At 44.1% G+C, this 16,897-nt stretch overlaps 1 protein-coding gene across 1 annotated transcript in view; it reads right to left on the bottom strand.

Moving 5' to 3' along the window:
• PPM1H (protein phosphatase, Mg2+/Mn2+ dependent 1H) overlaps positions 1-16,897 on the bottom strand; it is a 147,183-nt gene that overhangs the window by 15,416 nt on the left and 114,870 nt on the right. The window contains exons 7-8 of the mRNA XM_075428235.1: positions 4,887-4,950; positions 3,088-3,195 (exon numbers count right to left, since the gene is read on the bottom strand). Of these exons, the coding sequence (XP_075284350.1) occupies positions 3,088-3,195; positions 4,887-4,950 (172 nt within the window). The remainder of the gene's footprint in view (positions 1-3,087; positions 3,196-4,886; positions 4,951-16,897) is intronic.

Here is a 16,897-nt window from a genome sequence, read left to right as displayed (position 1 = left end):
CTTTGTATCTTTTACATTAATAACCTGCGACGCAGAACAGTTTCTCAAACGTTTTCTGAGAAATCAAAGTGCTCATGCAAGACCATCTACTGCATTTATTTATTGATTGATTTTTAATTCTCTGGTAGACATAACCCTGAAGGACTTCAAGCCACTAAACTGTGACGTTTGCTTCTTGAAACCACCTTGACTCCCTTTGACTGCACTGTACTCCTCTAAGTCTTTGCCTTGCTTTGTCTTTTAAACAGTGTAATTCCTAAGGATTTCTCCAGAAGGCAGATGTGAATCTAAATCGGTCTCCTTTGACACATTTGTGGAGTTGTCAAAGATTTTACCAGAGAGAAAAATTCGCCTTCATTACCTTCTTATAATTTGCTGTGGTGGCTGGCTTCAGGTTCATCGCTGGCAAGGGCCAAATGCTGCCGTGAGAGCCACACCTCTCCCACCAAACAGCTGAGCTGCTGTTCAAAAAAATTTCAGGATGAAATTTTGCTTTTCAGCTGCAAGAAGGCAGATCTTGCTGAGCTTTAAAAAGCAGAATTTCCTGCTGAAAGCTTTCAAATGAACTGTTCCATTATGAAAAATAAATATTTAATTCCATGCCAGAGAGCCTCAGCCATGGCTTCCCTGCTTTGTGATACTCCAGTTCATTATAAAAGGCTCAATTCTCTAGAGCTCACCAACCTGCAGAAGTCCTCCAAATCTGGTCTCATAACAGCTGAGCCACTGAATCCTGATTACATTTGTCAGTCTTGGCTACATGACTTCTCCTCCCATAGCCTGGCACTCTATCAAAGCATCATTTCACACCACCCTCAAATTACTGTTATATGCCTATTTCTGGATGTAGTCTCAGGGACGCTTACCTTTCCCTCCAGCTAGACTTTGGTGGACATTGCGTACTGGAGCTTTGTCACGCTGGAAATAAAATATCCTGAAAACTCACCACATTTCTCCCAACTTGGGAAAGGATGCACAGAAACAGAAGCCAGAGGACTTGGATCCTCCTTCTGTCACGACTCTCTGTGCACTCCTTAATTTCCTGTGCCTCCCCTCTTCCAGGTCTAGAAACCAGACATTGTGCTTCCCTACCTCTATATAAACACTTTGAAAGCCAGTGCTGCACATGGGCCAAGTACGGCTGCTGCTTGACGCCACTGCCTTTAGTTCCAAGTGCCAATCTTCCCAGATGGCAGCACAAGACGTTGTTTCTTAATGCCAGCTTCTGTGTAAGGTGCACTGTCCATGTGTAGACAGAACAAGTCAGGGAAAAACACAAGGAGATAAAGCACTGGGTCTCTCTCTGGGAAGAGATGATTAAGAGAAGGAGGTGCAATGGAAAGCAAGTTGGATCATATGTTACTTTCTCATAAAATTCAGGGCTGATTTTTGCCAGTATCTCTAAATTGAGGTGGCTGGTGCTCTGTCTTTCCTCCTCCTGCCCTTGTACATTTCTGTTAACTTAGCTGTGAAGGGAATGTAGAAACAAAGCCAATTTTGCTTCCCTTTTGCGAAGCAGTTAAGAGATCCTGAAACGTGGATAGCATATGAACTGGATGTCATATTCCAGAATTTGAACACGTACAGACACACTCTACACAGATCAGAAAAGCCCATGAGAAGCTTTGGTTTATATACACAGACAAATACTGCAGCAGCAATTGGCAGAGATGATACTGCTGAGATACTGTGCTGCAGCCATTACATATCCCAGAAATGCTGGGTCTCAGCGTCCCAGAAAGAAAAATAAATAGGTGGAATTGCATCATTTTGCTGGCACTAAACAGATCCATCACAGTGATGAGAGAAGAGCTGCTGCCTGCCTGGCTGAGGAGAACAGGAGCAGGTCCCAGGTGAGGGATACCACACATTCAAAGGGGGCAGAGGGAAGGTACTGGATTGACAGCAAGGAAACAGGGATGAGTGGCTGTCTGTAGATATCACCCTTTTCTTCAGGGCCAGAATATCTCAGTACTTCTTTAATTTTTATTTTTCAAGTCTCAAAGATTTTCTAAACAAGGTTAACTTAATAATTTTCTTCCTTTCTAGCAGTATTATGTCATTTGTGTATTTTTATTCTCTCACACGGCTATAGCAAGCAATAAATTCAAGGTCAGATACTGGGTATGGTTGAAACTCCAGCAAGCCAGCTGACAGTGGACAGCTCTCAGCATTTGGGCCATGGAAGCCACGCCTCCTCTTTCTGTGCTGTCATCAGAAGGCTTGCCCTTGCTTAATATTTTATGAAAAATATGTGTCATCTGTTCCTTGACGTAGGAACAGAAATGCAGTTACAGAGGAAAAAAAGCGAGGTTTGCATGTTTCCTGTTAACAAATACATTCAGATCCCTTTGGAAGGCTTGATATCCTTCAGTACAATGTCTCTGGTGGTGAAAAAACAGAATTGTTTGTGGCAAGGCAAGTCAAAATTATGGAGGCATTTAAAACTACCCCTAACACAAATACTGCATAATCCCCTCGTTATGCCAGCATTTGGGAATGCACACTGCCATTCCTGCTGTTATTTGGTGTTTGCACAAAACCATCATAAAGAATTAAAAACTGGAGGTGAAGGGGCAGACAGATGGAAGCATAAAGCACTCTTCCAATCGCTCTTGCCATTTTCCTGCTTAAGAGTTGATCTGGTATCCTCTGTGTAATGCAGGTTACTACGCTACCATGGAAGACATGCAGTGCTTCCTTCTGGAGAACTGAGATTTACATCAGCTTCTGTGAAGGCAACATGATCTAGTCCTCAAGGGGAGTTGGAGCACACGCAAGTGGGGAGAGACGGGTGTCTGTCACACCGAGTGGCGAGGCTGCAGGGTAACTGTAGACCAGGGAGTGAGAAGGCATCAGTGCTCTGCCAGGAACGTGGAGCAACCAGAGCCAGGGCACACAGCTGGGAAACTTACAACATTCCTACTATGTGGATGTTACTAACATGCTACACCTTTGAGAAAGGCAGCATGTTACCACCTGGATTGGACCACAATCAGAATGGACAATTTGGGAAGAACAAATAAGCACACTAGGTATATTTGTTTCTCTCCCACTGATCGGACAGTTGAACCTTTGCTGTTTTACCTCGGGAGATGAGGACAGGAAAGGTTTGATGTATATATTGGAGTCATGCACTTTCAGGTCATGGTCTCCCAGTCCTCGGGTCACTCCAATTGTTGCCATAACCCGAGCCTGGAAATAAAGAAAAGCAATGGGATCAAATCTTATTACATGCACTGTGTCAACAGGGAAAGAGACGACATTCTTACTCCATAACTGCTACAGTTAGGGATGAATTCCCTTTTCTCTCCCAGAAACTCTAGATTTAACACAGTTAATCGACTTCAAAGCTTTTCACACTCACATCATTTCCATTTCCCTCATTATTCCAAGCTTTGTATTTGTCCACACCCCAGTCTGTGTACAGCCATCTTAGACTGTGACCATCTGTAAGGGACTGGGACCATGGAAACTTAATCCAGTTGCCTCACTGTCCTGTGTCAGTCTACGAGAGCATTCCCTCAGCAAATTATATAGCAAACAGGTTTTATCAAGAGGATGAGGAGTCTAATTACTCACCTAAGAAAGCTGCGGCCTCTTCCTGTTGACATCTTGCTGTATATTCCCTCCACCAAGGGAAAATGCCAAAGGCCATCTTAAATTGCTGAACACACAGGTGACAGTGGCACTGACCACAGAGCTCTCCTCTGTGGAGAGCCGGTCCAAGGCAAGTCTGCTGTTACCTCAGGTCTAACGCTAGCTTCCCCAAGCACCTTCCTCTGCAACGCAAGCTGTTTCCCAAGAGGTGCTGGGCTCTACTTCATTAATGCTTCTCCAAAGATTGACCCTGCAGGCTGCCTCACGGGGAGCCTCACTCTCTGCTGTCCGCGTATCATTTCCCCCAAACTCTAGCCGCAGCAGCTTCTGAACAAGAGAGCTCACAGCGTCAATAACAGCGAGCAACTGACTCAGAATTATTTTGCCTCACTAACCCCTGGCTCCATAAGGCAATAAGGAAGTAAATTAAAAAGATGTGCACAAAACATTTTGCAAATAATTATAAACCTAGACAAATTCAACGATAAGCTGCAGGTCTGAACCTTCAAAACTTGGACTAATGTTGAAAAGCGTGTATTTTTGTATTGAGATAAGAACCTCATGCAGCAGGGGACCACTATTTAGAAACACAGCAAGCATACCAATATTGGCAAACTGACACCTCTGCGTCCTTGTATTGATCCTATTGCTGCATCCAGCTAAGCTTGCTGGGATCAGCACTAATGATCTCACTGTTCTTAATCACGAAGCTGGAAACAAAGTACACCCAAATGGAATGGTTCGTTTCTCCCTTTCAAGAAAAACTATCAGCATTCATGTGAGAAAAATTCAACAGTGAGTTCACATAGACTAGCTGAAGAAGATATGGTAAGGGGTGTGTTTTACTTCCCAAATCCTGCCCTGATCCCTCTCCTTCCTAAATCAGGGTTTTGCATATCTGAGCACTCTAAAATGTTATTAAATATCCTCCTGCTTTGTTTTCAGCAAACATGAGGTATTTTGCTATCTTCATCCCATTTAGTTATATTTTACAATGAAACCAGGAACATTTTAAGTCAATTATTTAAGAAGAAAGAAAAACAAAAGCAAACTGAACAGTAAATGACTATGTTTGCTATAAAAAAATGCTTTTCAGTACGTTGAGCTCTCCTTCTGCCCAGACACGAGACTGATTTATGACAGAACCAAGATATTCTCTCAAGCTGTCAAAACGATGAAATAAAGAGATACTGAGTGGAAAACACTGGACTGCCACAGGCTAAACCGAGCGGTAAACAGCACAGAATTCCTTCCTCCTTTGGTCTGAGGAAAGCAAATGTGCCCACCTTCTTTCCTTCTCCATATATAAGAGGAAACTTCAAGTCATCTTCCTCGATGGTTTTGTACGCCCTGTGGGGAGATGACAAACAACATTTATAAAGCTTGCACTCAATTAGTGACCCAGTGCCCTGAAACAAGCAGCTGTGATTTAAAGAAAAAGAAATTAAAAAATCATTATTCTTCCTAGGGACTCTCTCTTTGAACCAAGATGTAAATTTCTTTTTCTGTGGAAAGATTTTCCCTAAACAATTATCCATTGCACCAAAAGGAAAAGTGAACACAAGGCAATATGTAACATGCCAAGCTGCTCCTATTGCTTGCAAGGAAAAAGAGGTGGACTGGAATAACATCCTAATCAGGTACAATATCGTTGGCTATGGTAGCAGCTATACTGTAATACAGTGTCATAAAAAACTACCAACTGAACAAAAAAAAACCCAAACCCACCAAGAAGCTAACCAATGACTAGATCCACACTGTTAACGTGAAATGGTGAGCAATGACAGGACGTGTACACAGTCACAGTGTGAAACAGCTCTCCAGTCCTGTTCTCACCTTTCAGGAGTGCTGAAACCAAGACAAGCTTCACATGCTGAAGAGTCTTACAAGGATATTTAGTGCTCATTTGACCTTGACTGCAACAGTCAAGGTTGTCAGAGATTTCACGTTTCACAGCAGTTTTCCCATGGCCAAGAGACAAGAGAAGTAAACGTTCATGCTCTGATTCTGTGTACCGCATACCTGCATACCCTACCTTTTACACATCCAGCTGCTGACACTAGTGAGGTGAGAAAGTGAGCAATTTTGCCAGTGAGAAATAAAAAAACAGCTGTCATTCTCCTAACCTATAGAGTCCCATGGTTTGTATCACACACGCTTGAGCTGAGGTACTGTGGACCCTCTTTGGTTAAAGTACACGACCCCAGAGGGGCAAGTTTTCCTTCATACCACAAAACTGTCCTTCCCCAGCCTTTCCCTGCATGTTGGCCTTCCCTCCCGGCCCACCCCTGCCCAAAGCCCTTGAGGTGATACCAAAACCATCCCCCAAGCGCATGAGCCAGCAACCCTCGCCAAAGTGGAAGGGAAGAAGCGGGAGGAGGGAAGGTACCTCTGGCAGCCACCACCAGCCCCTGCTGCGTGGCTGTCCAGCTGGGCTGGCTGCTCGAGCTCCGAGGAGTCCCATTCGACCAGGTTTAAGTGATGTTAAAGCTGTGACACAACCCAGCAGGAAATTAAAAATTAAGGGTGAAATCCTGTACTGTAATCAAACTGCCCCCTGCTTCACCAAAACATGGCATAGATCTGGAATCAATAAATGGTGTTGTATTACATAGCTATACATGCTTGCGTTACCTAGGCAAGCCTCAGACTTAAAGAGAGTAGCACAGACATTTAAGGCCCACCTTTGGATTTCCCAGTAATCACAGGCAGGGTCCATAATAGGGTTTGGGGGTGAGAGGAGAGGGAAGAAAAAGGGAAAGCAAACAAAATGCAAAGAAGAAAGAGTAGTGGAGGACTCCACTCCCATACTACAAAACATTACTATGTGTGAAATCCTCACAAATGGAACGAGGTGAGGTTTGCAAAACACAGTGGGTGCTTCATAGGAGACCACATAGTGAAGAATGTCTTGGGTATATAACCACAATACTTGGGCATCTCTATAAGAGACAATGTAGAGAGGGCATCTAAAATGGCATTTTGTACCGGGGAGGGCAAACAGATTAGCTCTTAAACCAAACAAAAAGGCCCAAATCACTACAACTAGCCAGCATGATAAAACTTCCCTGATGTTTAAATCCTGGAATAGTACTTTGTTGGGAAGGATGAGTCAGTCATGGACTCTGCTCTTGTTCCTGCCTTTACTTCCAACAGGGAAAAGCTAATACCTCTGCCTCACTCACCAACTTGGATATCCCGGTTTGAATGTGGAGGAAGAATTTTACCATCCCTGACTGTTCATGAACATGTCCCAGAGCTTCCAGCTGGACCTAAAGTACTGGGAGCCCTGGCGAAACCTCCTCAAGGAGGAGTCTGAACTCTTTCCTATTTCTTGCATAGAGCCAGTTGTGCTCTGACACTGACTAAAAGGATATCAGCTGAGTCCACACTGGGCATCAAAGTCAAATGACTAATCAAACCACCAGCCCAACAAAACAACCATTCCTAGTGGATTTTCAAGTTGTGTGTATTTTTTACAAATAGCAAACAAGACTAAGTTGATGTGACTTAACTACTTGCAACTCCCTTTCTTAAAGGAAAAATCAAACTCATTCTTTACCCACAAACAATATTACCTGCATATTAGATAGCTACAAATACTTACGACTGAAGCCCCTGCTTTACACTGTCCTGTAAGTAGCCAAAAACAGGGACCAAGTTTTCTTCCTTCTCTCCTCTCATTCCTTATATTCTCCTGCATAGCACCTCACAGGGACTGCACTTTAGGACAAAGGAAAAAAAGGAGGGGTGAAAAAGGTATCATTTAGGCTGGTGTCCTTCAAAAGAATGTTCCCCACTGCCGAGTCCAGCATCTTTTATGGAACCACCAGAAGGACCACCATCCCTAGGGCTTTCAACTGTGACACAAAGGTGCTAGGATGCTGGAAGAGGGAGTGTTGCAAGGGCTGAAGCTAACTTGTTTCATCAGCAGATTGGGAAGGGCAGCTGGCTAGCCTATGACCTCCTGAAGCTATGCAACAAAGTGAGGGAGGCCCAGAGGGCTACAGTGATTCGTTTCATGGCTTCTCACAGCAAATCACCTCTTGGGCTCAGACCTTGGGTGTCAAGACTCATCTCAAACATCCTTTTTTTTGTTGATGTTGCTATTGCCTGAAAATTATCAGCGCTTGAAAAACAATGCTCAGAACTGCAGCCTCAGCAGTAGAACTGGCACAGACACACTGAAAAGCAACCTGAGACACTCTAGAAAAAAGTACCTGTGTCCTGCATTACTAGTGAAACAGAATTAATAATATATGAGCATGTGGTTTGCTGCAAGAGAAGGATGGATGAAGGACAGCTTTTCAGATAGCAGCTCAGCAACCGCACTGAAGAGAAGGAAGGAAGCAAGCTATGAAGCTCATTTTGATTTATGCCCTGTGAAACCTCCTGTACTTTGTACATGTGTTTGTTTCACACAGGCTACAACCTTCTGGACTATTTCACTTGATTTTATGTAATCAAGTTGCATTTACAGCTTCCTGTGCTGTTTATAGTGTGCTGTATATAGAGATATAATATGGCTGTAGGTATATCAAACACAGACATACGGAGAACCTGAGGGGGTTGTTTGGCTTTTTTAGTGCCAACATGGCCTCATTCAGCCATCTAGGTAATTCAGCCTAGCTCACTGTTTTAACAAACTCAGACACAAGATTGCGACCTTCCACTCTCCCCATCTTCCTCATCTGCATCCCAGGAGGTCTCAGTGGCCACCAGGGCTTGACAAGACAGGTTACAAAGACTATGCCATGCTACTGCTTGCTCCTCTGAATGAGCCTGAATCCTGTCAAGTGCTTTTGCCACGTAAACTTCTAATTTTCCAAATGGAAAAACAGGGGGGCTGAGGGGGTAGTAGAAAAGATGAGCTTGCGCCCAGCTACATCTAGCTTCATTTTTTTCAGTTAACTTTGTTTCTTCTTTTCATTTCAAAAGAATTATGAAATGCTACTGCTGTCCAAAAATACTGAACTAGGGCTCGACATATGTACCACCCACAAAGTTACATTTGGACTCAGGATCAACATTTTGGAAAACCGGGCCAAATCACACCAGGAGCCAAAAGAGATGTCAGAACGAAAGAACTAGGACTGACATGATGTTACTCATATGCTAACTGGAATCTGCTCTAAATACATGGCGAAAAAATCACCAGAAGCTGCTAAATGCACAATACAATCTATGGAAAAAGTTTCCTACAGTGTTGAGGTCATTAGCAGTGATTTAGGCACTCTTTAAACAAAAGATTAACAAAGTTACCTGCATATTGCTGGGTCAGAACTTGAAAAACTGGTCAGCTCCCAAATACAGATTTCAGAGCCAAAATCCTAGACAATTTCTCACATGTGTTATGCATTCTCTTGCCATATAATTTGTTCTTAAAATCAGCCTTCTGAAAGCACATACAAATTCACGTAACAGTAGAAGTTGTTGATGACCAAAAAAAACTCCTTCACATTATATTTTCTTTTACAGCAAACTGTGTAAGGTTACTGGTCATGACCAGTATTGCATTGGCATCCCCAGACACAACAGATGGTGGCGAAAACACAATCTACCCTGGCCTGGAAGGCCAGTTCTGTGAATGACGGGAATCCAGACTCTGTGCTCTGCTTCTCCACAGTACTTGGCTTTAGGAAGTTCATCTGTTTTTCACATCTCTGCTAGCGACACCTGATAGTAAACTGAGAATTAAACCTAAAAGAATCATCATCAAAGGGCTTTATCTTGAAGCACAGAGCAAAACCCACTCCCAGCAAGCAAGAAAAAGCATATGGTTTCAGAAATGCCCTAGTTCATACTGAGTACAAGGATGATGGTTCTCCTTTGAGACAGGTTTGTGGATTCAGTGATTCAGTGTATTTCTAGCACTGCTTTGCTATCACTCTCAAAAAAGCCAAACCCAGAACCATCCCCAAACACACCCTCCCCTCACCCCCCCCCCACACCCCACAGCCCCAAAACCACCGCAGACAACCAACCAACCGCCCGCCCCCCAGGCTCAACTTTCCTTGGTCATACCAATAGAAAACCTGATTTTAATCCTTGAGCAACACAAAACTTGACAGAAACATTGGGGTTTTTTTTTTTCTCCCACACAAGGAATCAGTGGATTGGAGCTAGCCCTTTGGAGAACAGAGCTTAAATCACCAACCCAAAAGGAACTGTTTATCTGTCCTGCCTATTGAACTACCAGCATCAAACCAATGTAAGTGTGTGCTTACTACCAAGAAGAAGAGACGTGTAGCACAGGTTAGGCACAGAGCCACTGAAAATTATGCAACTTGTGTCTCAATTCACACGTAATTTTTTATAAATGTTCTTACACATACGCGCCTCTGCAGAGTCAGGATCTCTAAATCCAGACAGCACTGTCTGACACTTAAGTACCCTCTAGGCAGGTTAGCTTTAAAATTCCAGTGCCTCGGTATCCTTCCCCTATTGCTCATCTGCCATATAGTTCAATGAAGCAAAACTATGATCAACAAAGATAATAAAAGCACACAAACTACAGTAATGTTTGTAAGAGAAACGATGATGGCAAACCCAAATCAATTAAAGACAACTAATGTATGTGCACATATGCACAATACAGTTTTTAGGGAAAGATCTACTCTAAACCAAAATGCTCTCTTAGGGTTTCGTTCAGGTAAAGAGCAAAACAGAAAAGTTTTAAAACATGTGTCTTTCCTGAAAAATTCAGATCCTCTTTCTTCTGAACCTAAAACTGTATAATGCTTCATTTTGCAAATCCCAGTTCTGTCTACCTATCTGCAAATTAAAAAAAAAAAAAAAAAAAAAATTAAAGTATCTCAGCATGACTTCTATACACACACGATTTCTTGCTTTGTCAAATCAGACTGGTACGTGAGCTACCAGGGAGACTTCGCTGTCCTGCATGGTCCTAAGACAGAGTCTGAACTTTGGAGAGGATGTATCCCCCAGCACCATATACTCCTGAGGAAGTAATACCTAAGCAAACAAACTCTATCCAACTTGGCCGGCCCATTTTAAAGATTCAAGCACCAGCATCTTCTCTCAGGCACCTCCTGGAACATGGCTGACTTTTTAGTCCATTCATCTGTAATGGAGCATTAAAAGAAACTGGTGGAAGAAAAGTCAGGGAGAGGGTGGCCAAGGACCTATAGAGGTCCTTGCCCAAAAAAGAACAAATCAGGAAAAAAAATTAATGGAAGGCATTTATAAGCACCCTCCCTTACCGCTTTTTTGCTCAGGACACTTGGAGGGACAGAGCAAGTGTACTGTGAGTGCTTTAATTCACTGCTTGTGACTGGCTGAGCTTCCACTACCACAAGTGACAGAAACTGCATGCAGGTACCGCAGCTGCACATCAAGTGGATCCATGTTCTGCAACCGTCTCACCAGGCCAAGTCTTTATTTTCCCAGCCAATTCACTGTCTCGAATGCTTCTTAAAATTTACTTCATCTCTTCTACTTTTAAAAGACAAACAGGAAGGTTTGTCAGCAATTTTCTGTGGAGACAGAGGGGTAAGGGAAGTGGGCTGTTAACACCCTGTGGTCTTAATGCACTGTGATGGACAAAAAAAATGTTTGTAAATTCACATTTGCCGCACTTCTTATTAACCTCGCAGTGCCTGCTCCACACTCGCTAGCTGGGATCCTCTGGAACAAAAGGAGATTGCCGTTAAGGAGGAATCGCGAAGCTAACTCTTCTGGGAAATATTGCTGTAGCGTAGAATGAGGCAGGCAGTGAGACACAGAAAGTACAGACCTTGCTATCCCACAGCAGTGCTGGAAACTCCTCTGCAGAGCAAGGTGCTTCCTCTAAGCCAGGAGCAGAGCCGTAAGTCAGTCCTGGGTGGCAATGGAAAGAAAGAGGACTTTCTAGAGACCCAGCCAAGATTATGTCAGATGTGTGCAGCTTGTGAAGCCAGAGAAAGCAGGAATTGGAGAAGAGACTTCACCTTACCAGGAGGAAGAACCTTGGGTTTCCAGACTGAAGATGACCTCATTTCAGTTTAGTTTCTTTCTGACAAAACAGACTGGGAGCCTTTTGTTTGCCCTTGCATATGCGGCACCTGATCTTGTGCCAAGGCAAAGCCCAAGCGGAGATGCGCAGGCACGCAGGGACAGGCCTTAGACGCACTGCTCCAGAAGCAGATGCTCTTGCAGGACATGACTCGGACCACCCTCATTCTTGTTGGGCTCTCTTGGCCCCGGAGAGGCCATTTACAAAGAGCTTTACCCCAGAATTAAGTTTCTTCTTTTTTGTTGCAGCACTATTACTTTCTTGTTTCTGCTTTCTCCTGCCCCGAAGACACTGCCTTAGCTCCTGTGGCATGTGCGCACTTGGGGAAAACAGAGCCATTCGTCACTGTCAGGAGATGTGCTGTACGCAGCAGGTCAGCTCTCACCTCCCGCTGCTCCTGCAGCGAGGGCTGCAAATCTTGAAAAGATGCATAACATGCACTTTGCAAACAGCCATTCATCATCGCAGAGCTGTGCCCCAGACACCCAGGCACAACCCAGCAAGCTGCTCTGGCTGCGCGCCCCAAAGAGGCACGTCCCATCCTGCTCCTGGCTACCTCGCAATGAGAGATGAGAGCAAAGACACAAAAAGCAAGGCAAGAGGCTATGGAGTATGGTTTCTGCTGCAAAAATGACATCCTATCTCTCCATTCTCCAGAAAGGCCCAGTGCTGCAAAGGTGGCCCATAATCATTAAATTATGAAAATGTAAGTTGCTGGGAGGAAATTAATACCAGGCATGACTGGGGAAAAGGCTGCTTTCTTGTGAAGTAATTATGAAATTAAAATTTGATCTCTCCCTGGCGATTGTACAAAGGATACGGCTGAGGTCTCAAACACAACAATACAGCCAGGATTTCAACAGAAGAAGCACAGAAGGTTTCACTAGAAAAAAAAGCTCAATTAAAAAAGGGGGGGGAGGGTGGGAAAGAAAGGATGACTTTTTGTAAATTACATGAATTTGACTAAAAGGCACAATCAAGCAGGTTACAGCACAGGGTTTGCAGACTTCCAATTACTTTTTACAAGTTGGAATCAAGCTGTTAGGAAATGCAGCTTATCTGAATAAGACTAATAATGCTAAGCTAATTAGACCCACAGGCATTAGCCAGCAGATAAATTCAGGCCGAAAAGAGGGACACTGTCACTTTAAATACTGCCTTGGGATTGGTGGAAAAGCTAATGAGGAGTGTCAGTTGGGGCTGTTTTATTAGGTGGTTCTCCAGAGAATATAGCCCGAGGTTTCTGTAGCAGGGCTTCTGTGCTTGACTCAATAAATCAATTTATATTAAAGGGGGGCACAGCGTGGGTGCCCGCTCCATAAAGCATTTCTGTGGCATTTCTCAATCTGCTCAGGCACTCCTCGGGCAGGCTACCTGAACGCACTGTCAAAGGACATCGAGCCCAGCAATAAAGAATATGATAGCAGCCGCATTGGCAATATTTGTTCAAATCAGCTCGCGCATTACCAAGCAAAACATGTACATTGGCTCTCACCGGGGTATTCTGGATCCCCAACAAATGATTAATGAGAGCCTGGTTTTTGTGAGCCAGAGTCTGAACCGCAGACGGCAAGGCAGGCTGCACAATGAAAGCAAAAGGCATCCATCCCAAACAAAATAAAACGGCTTGAAAAGTGAAGTTGCTTTTTAATCAGATGCTTAGAGGCTGAAAGACGTTCCCTGTTGGAAAGAAAAGGGCGAGCGCAGAGCAGGCTGGCGGCTTTCCAGGCAGTGGACAATATTGACTCTAGAATAAAATGGGTTTTGCTTAGCGTGCGCCCCAGGGCACCAGCCTCTCTGCTTTGGAATAAATTACGCGGGCGGGCGATTCCCTGGCACGGGCTGACCCTCAGGCAGCTAACCGTGTGCCACAGCAGCCCCTCGATGGACACATGGACACGGAGCTGGCGAGGGCTCCACAGCCGCCACACTCAGCGGCAGCGCCCGATTCCCCTGCTCGCCGCCGTCCGGGCCTTCAGCCGGTACCACACCAGCTCAGATGGTTTTTGATGGGACGCAGCTTAACTCTGGAGGGCAAAGGAACCCATCAACAAATCAGGTAAAAAAAATGGGCTTGTTATGTAGATCTCTTTTGCCACCCTAAAATCAAACAATAAAGCTAAAGCTCTGATACAAAAACAAGCATTTAAAGAATTCCACTTCAGTGTGAGCAGCAGAAAGGCCAGTTTGCGTTCCAAGGAGGAGCAACAAAATTAATTCTGAAACCACAAATGCTGAAGCCAGTTGGTAGTGCCTTCTGGATGCCTTCGGTTAAGCTCAGCGCTGCACGGCCCCTCTGGCCCCGCGGGAGGCCGAGAGGGGAACCCTGGAAGAAGCCACTGTGCTAGTTAGGGACACAGTAAGCCAGAAAAACAGGTTTTGAGAAGGTGCCTAGGATAGAGTCAGAGCAAAGTACTTCAAAATTGCTCACATTCACAGTGGATTTACCCACAAGTAAAGAAAATCTGACCAACCGTGTCTTAATTTTTAACCAAAAGGCAGAGACAGAGAGTACTAATTCTGTGCAGTCCTTTAAAGGAGCAGTTATCTTCAGCCCTGCTTTTTTTTCCCCCCATATATTTCCACCTCGGGCTACCCACACCCTTTTTCAGCGCTGGCAGCACTTTGCTTACGTGGCCACTGAGCCTTCCCTGATGCTTCTGTTGCCAGGACTTGTCAGCCACCAGAACTACCCTCTCTCCGATAGGAGTTTAACCTCTGCAAGCCATGGGCCTGAAAACCTCATCCCAGAGACCCAGCTGTGAAAGACTGTCAGTAACACAGATGTCTGCCAGCAAATTATGGCTTGAGACAGCTCAGAGGCTTGTTCAGCAGCAGACACAGCTCTTAAGATGCCTTGCCAGCTACAGTATGCGTTTTGCAATGGTTGCTCAACCACAACACACGTGGGGCGAGGGTGCAGGAGGGGCAGCTAACAGTCAGCTTCCACCTAAGGGGGATTTATTTTCGATACTTTTAAAACAGCAGATTTCTCATCCTAACTGCCAATGCAGAGAAAGGAGAAAGAGTGGGAGGGTCGGAGGGAGAAGGGAATGGCTGGTCTCAAAGCAGTTACAGGCAGCCTGGACTAGTGATGCGGTACACATTGCTGGATCAGCGGTTGTCCTAATGCTGTGGGGAAACTTGGCAGCTCTGCTGCCACTGTGGGCTGTTGAGACAAAGCCAGTGTGGAAACTTCACATGAAAAAAAAAAGAAAAGAAAAAAAAAGAGCCCAAATACATTATGACAGACCTAAAGACAATAACCTTTTGTAATCCAAACAAGCTGGGCAACCCAAGCCATTGTTGAGAGTCTGAAAAGCTCCAGAGCACAGGAGAAGGGTAAAAACAAAGAAAAAAAGAATCATACAGCTTCTAACAGAAAACATAGAAAATGTCCCGAATTTTAAAGTAAAACAGTTCATTTTCCTGAGGAAACATCAGAGTAGAGTTTTACACCCTCTCACTAAAGGATTTGGTAATCAAGTGTAAGAACGGTTGTTTCTTCCTAACATCACCTGCAGCTTTTACATGTACGTACAAATATCAAGACACAGTGAACTCGCTAACCAAAAAAAGGTTCAGACAACTGATCTTCTGCATCGTAAGCGATAAAAGTTTGGCAGCGTTTTAGTGTACCAAGCTCTGGCTGGCCAAAGCGCCATCTGACATTTTCTAGAAAAGGAATGTATATGCTAATTTATTCTCCCTGACAGATACTGTCCTTCGAAACCAACGCAGAACAGGTATGTCCTCGGCCACTGTGTCCTCATGCATCAGTTAAATCTGGGAATTAAAAAGGGAAGAAAATAGAAGCAAAACCCTTGCAGTGGAAAAGGACCATTGTGAAACATCAGCCACCTCAAATCATCACCTCTGAGGGCCCACCAGGCTGGAATTCTAATGTCTTGTCCACAATCTCAACCATTAAAATTGACCCAGACTTCTGGATAAATAGAAACAGATTGCTTCTCCTCTGCTTTGGAGATCACTGTACACCATTCAATGGAAAACAAGACTCCCTTGGGCAAACGCCCTGCAAGAAGAAATGGATCCCTATATTTAGAAGGGCCCTGATTTAGGTAAGCGTATGGCGATAGAGCATTCCCTCACCATTTCATTGTCCTGAGGTAAACAAAGAAAGAGGTAACTGACGCACTAGCTGTGGGATATGGAACAGCTAAAAAATTCTGATTCTTTAATTCCGGACAAAAACACAGCTGCCATTTTCCACTTCCAGCCAGAAGTCAAAAGGAACAGCAGGGAGAGGTAAGTCTCATCACAGCCTCCACATGCTTCCGCTTGGCACAGGCCACCCCTTTCTGGGACAACACTGAGGTGAATTCAGACTTGAATTTTCAAGTCACAGTTAAGTATTTATTACAGAATAACTGCTTACAGCTAGACATATTTGTGCTAAACTGGTGGTAATTTTTTGCACTGACCGTATTAGAATCTGTAACTGGATCAACATGTGTCCTACATCTCAGGAAATTCAAAAAATCAACATGAAAATCAGCTCTTCTCCCCCCTGCCATATGCTAGAGTTTAACAGAGTCCAGGCACCAGTATACTGAAAAACAATACATTGAATCAAATCTGCCACCCATCTAGACTTACCCAAGCGCTCCTACCTTACTCATTATTTGACATTTAAAATTTGCATTCCTTCTTATTTATCTTTCTTCTAATGTCAAACAGTATTGGCTACGCAACAACTATTTTGAATAAGGTGAAATGTTATGTACAGATTCATAAATGAGGTACAAACTGATACACAGAATCATCTCTTTGTTTATTTTTTAACCATTCCAGCCCTGTACGCATCACAACAACCCACTGGTGATTTCGACTGGAAATATCACATTTAGGAGAACTTCCACTGAGCTTTTCGACACGGCTCTCAAGTTCACTTGGAATCTCCAGCGTGCAAAATAGCTATTTTTCCCTCTTCATGCTTTACTTGGTGTTTATGAACACCAGATTTGATCACTGTGATGTCCATTCATGTAAATCATTTAATTCTTTGCAGTTCCTCACAGCCCTTCTTGTTTATTAGGAAAAGAGCCGTGGTGTCACCTGCCAGTGCTGCAACTTCAACTATTTTAACCACATTTCTTTTCCAGACGACTAACTAACTGGACGAATACAAAACAACTCCCACAAACCTGGAAAAACCCTCTTTGCCTTCCAACCATGTTGAAAGAATTCTGCTCTTGCCCTCCTCTCAGGAAGTTCGTGGCCCATGATACTTCTGTAGCTCTTCCCAAAATTAGAGGATTT

This window comes from Opisthocomus hoazin, chromosome 8 (genome assembly GCF_030867145.1).
Source record: "Opisthocomus hoazin isolate bOpiHoa1 chromosome 8, bOpiHoa1.hap1, whole genome shotgun sequence".
Lineage (NCBI taxonomy): Eukaryota > Metazoa > Chordata > Aves > Opisthocomiformes > Opisthocomidae > Opisthocomus > Opisthocomus hoazin.
The sequence above is the reverse complement of the archived record's forward strand: the minus strand, read 5'-3'. Positions and strand labels throughout refer to the sequence as shown.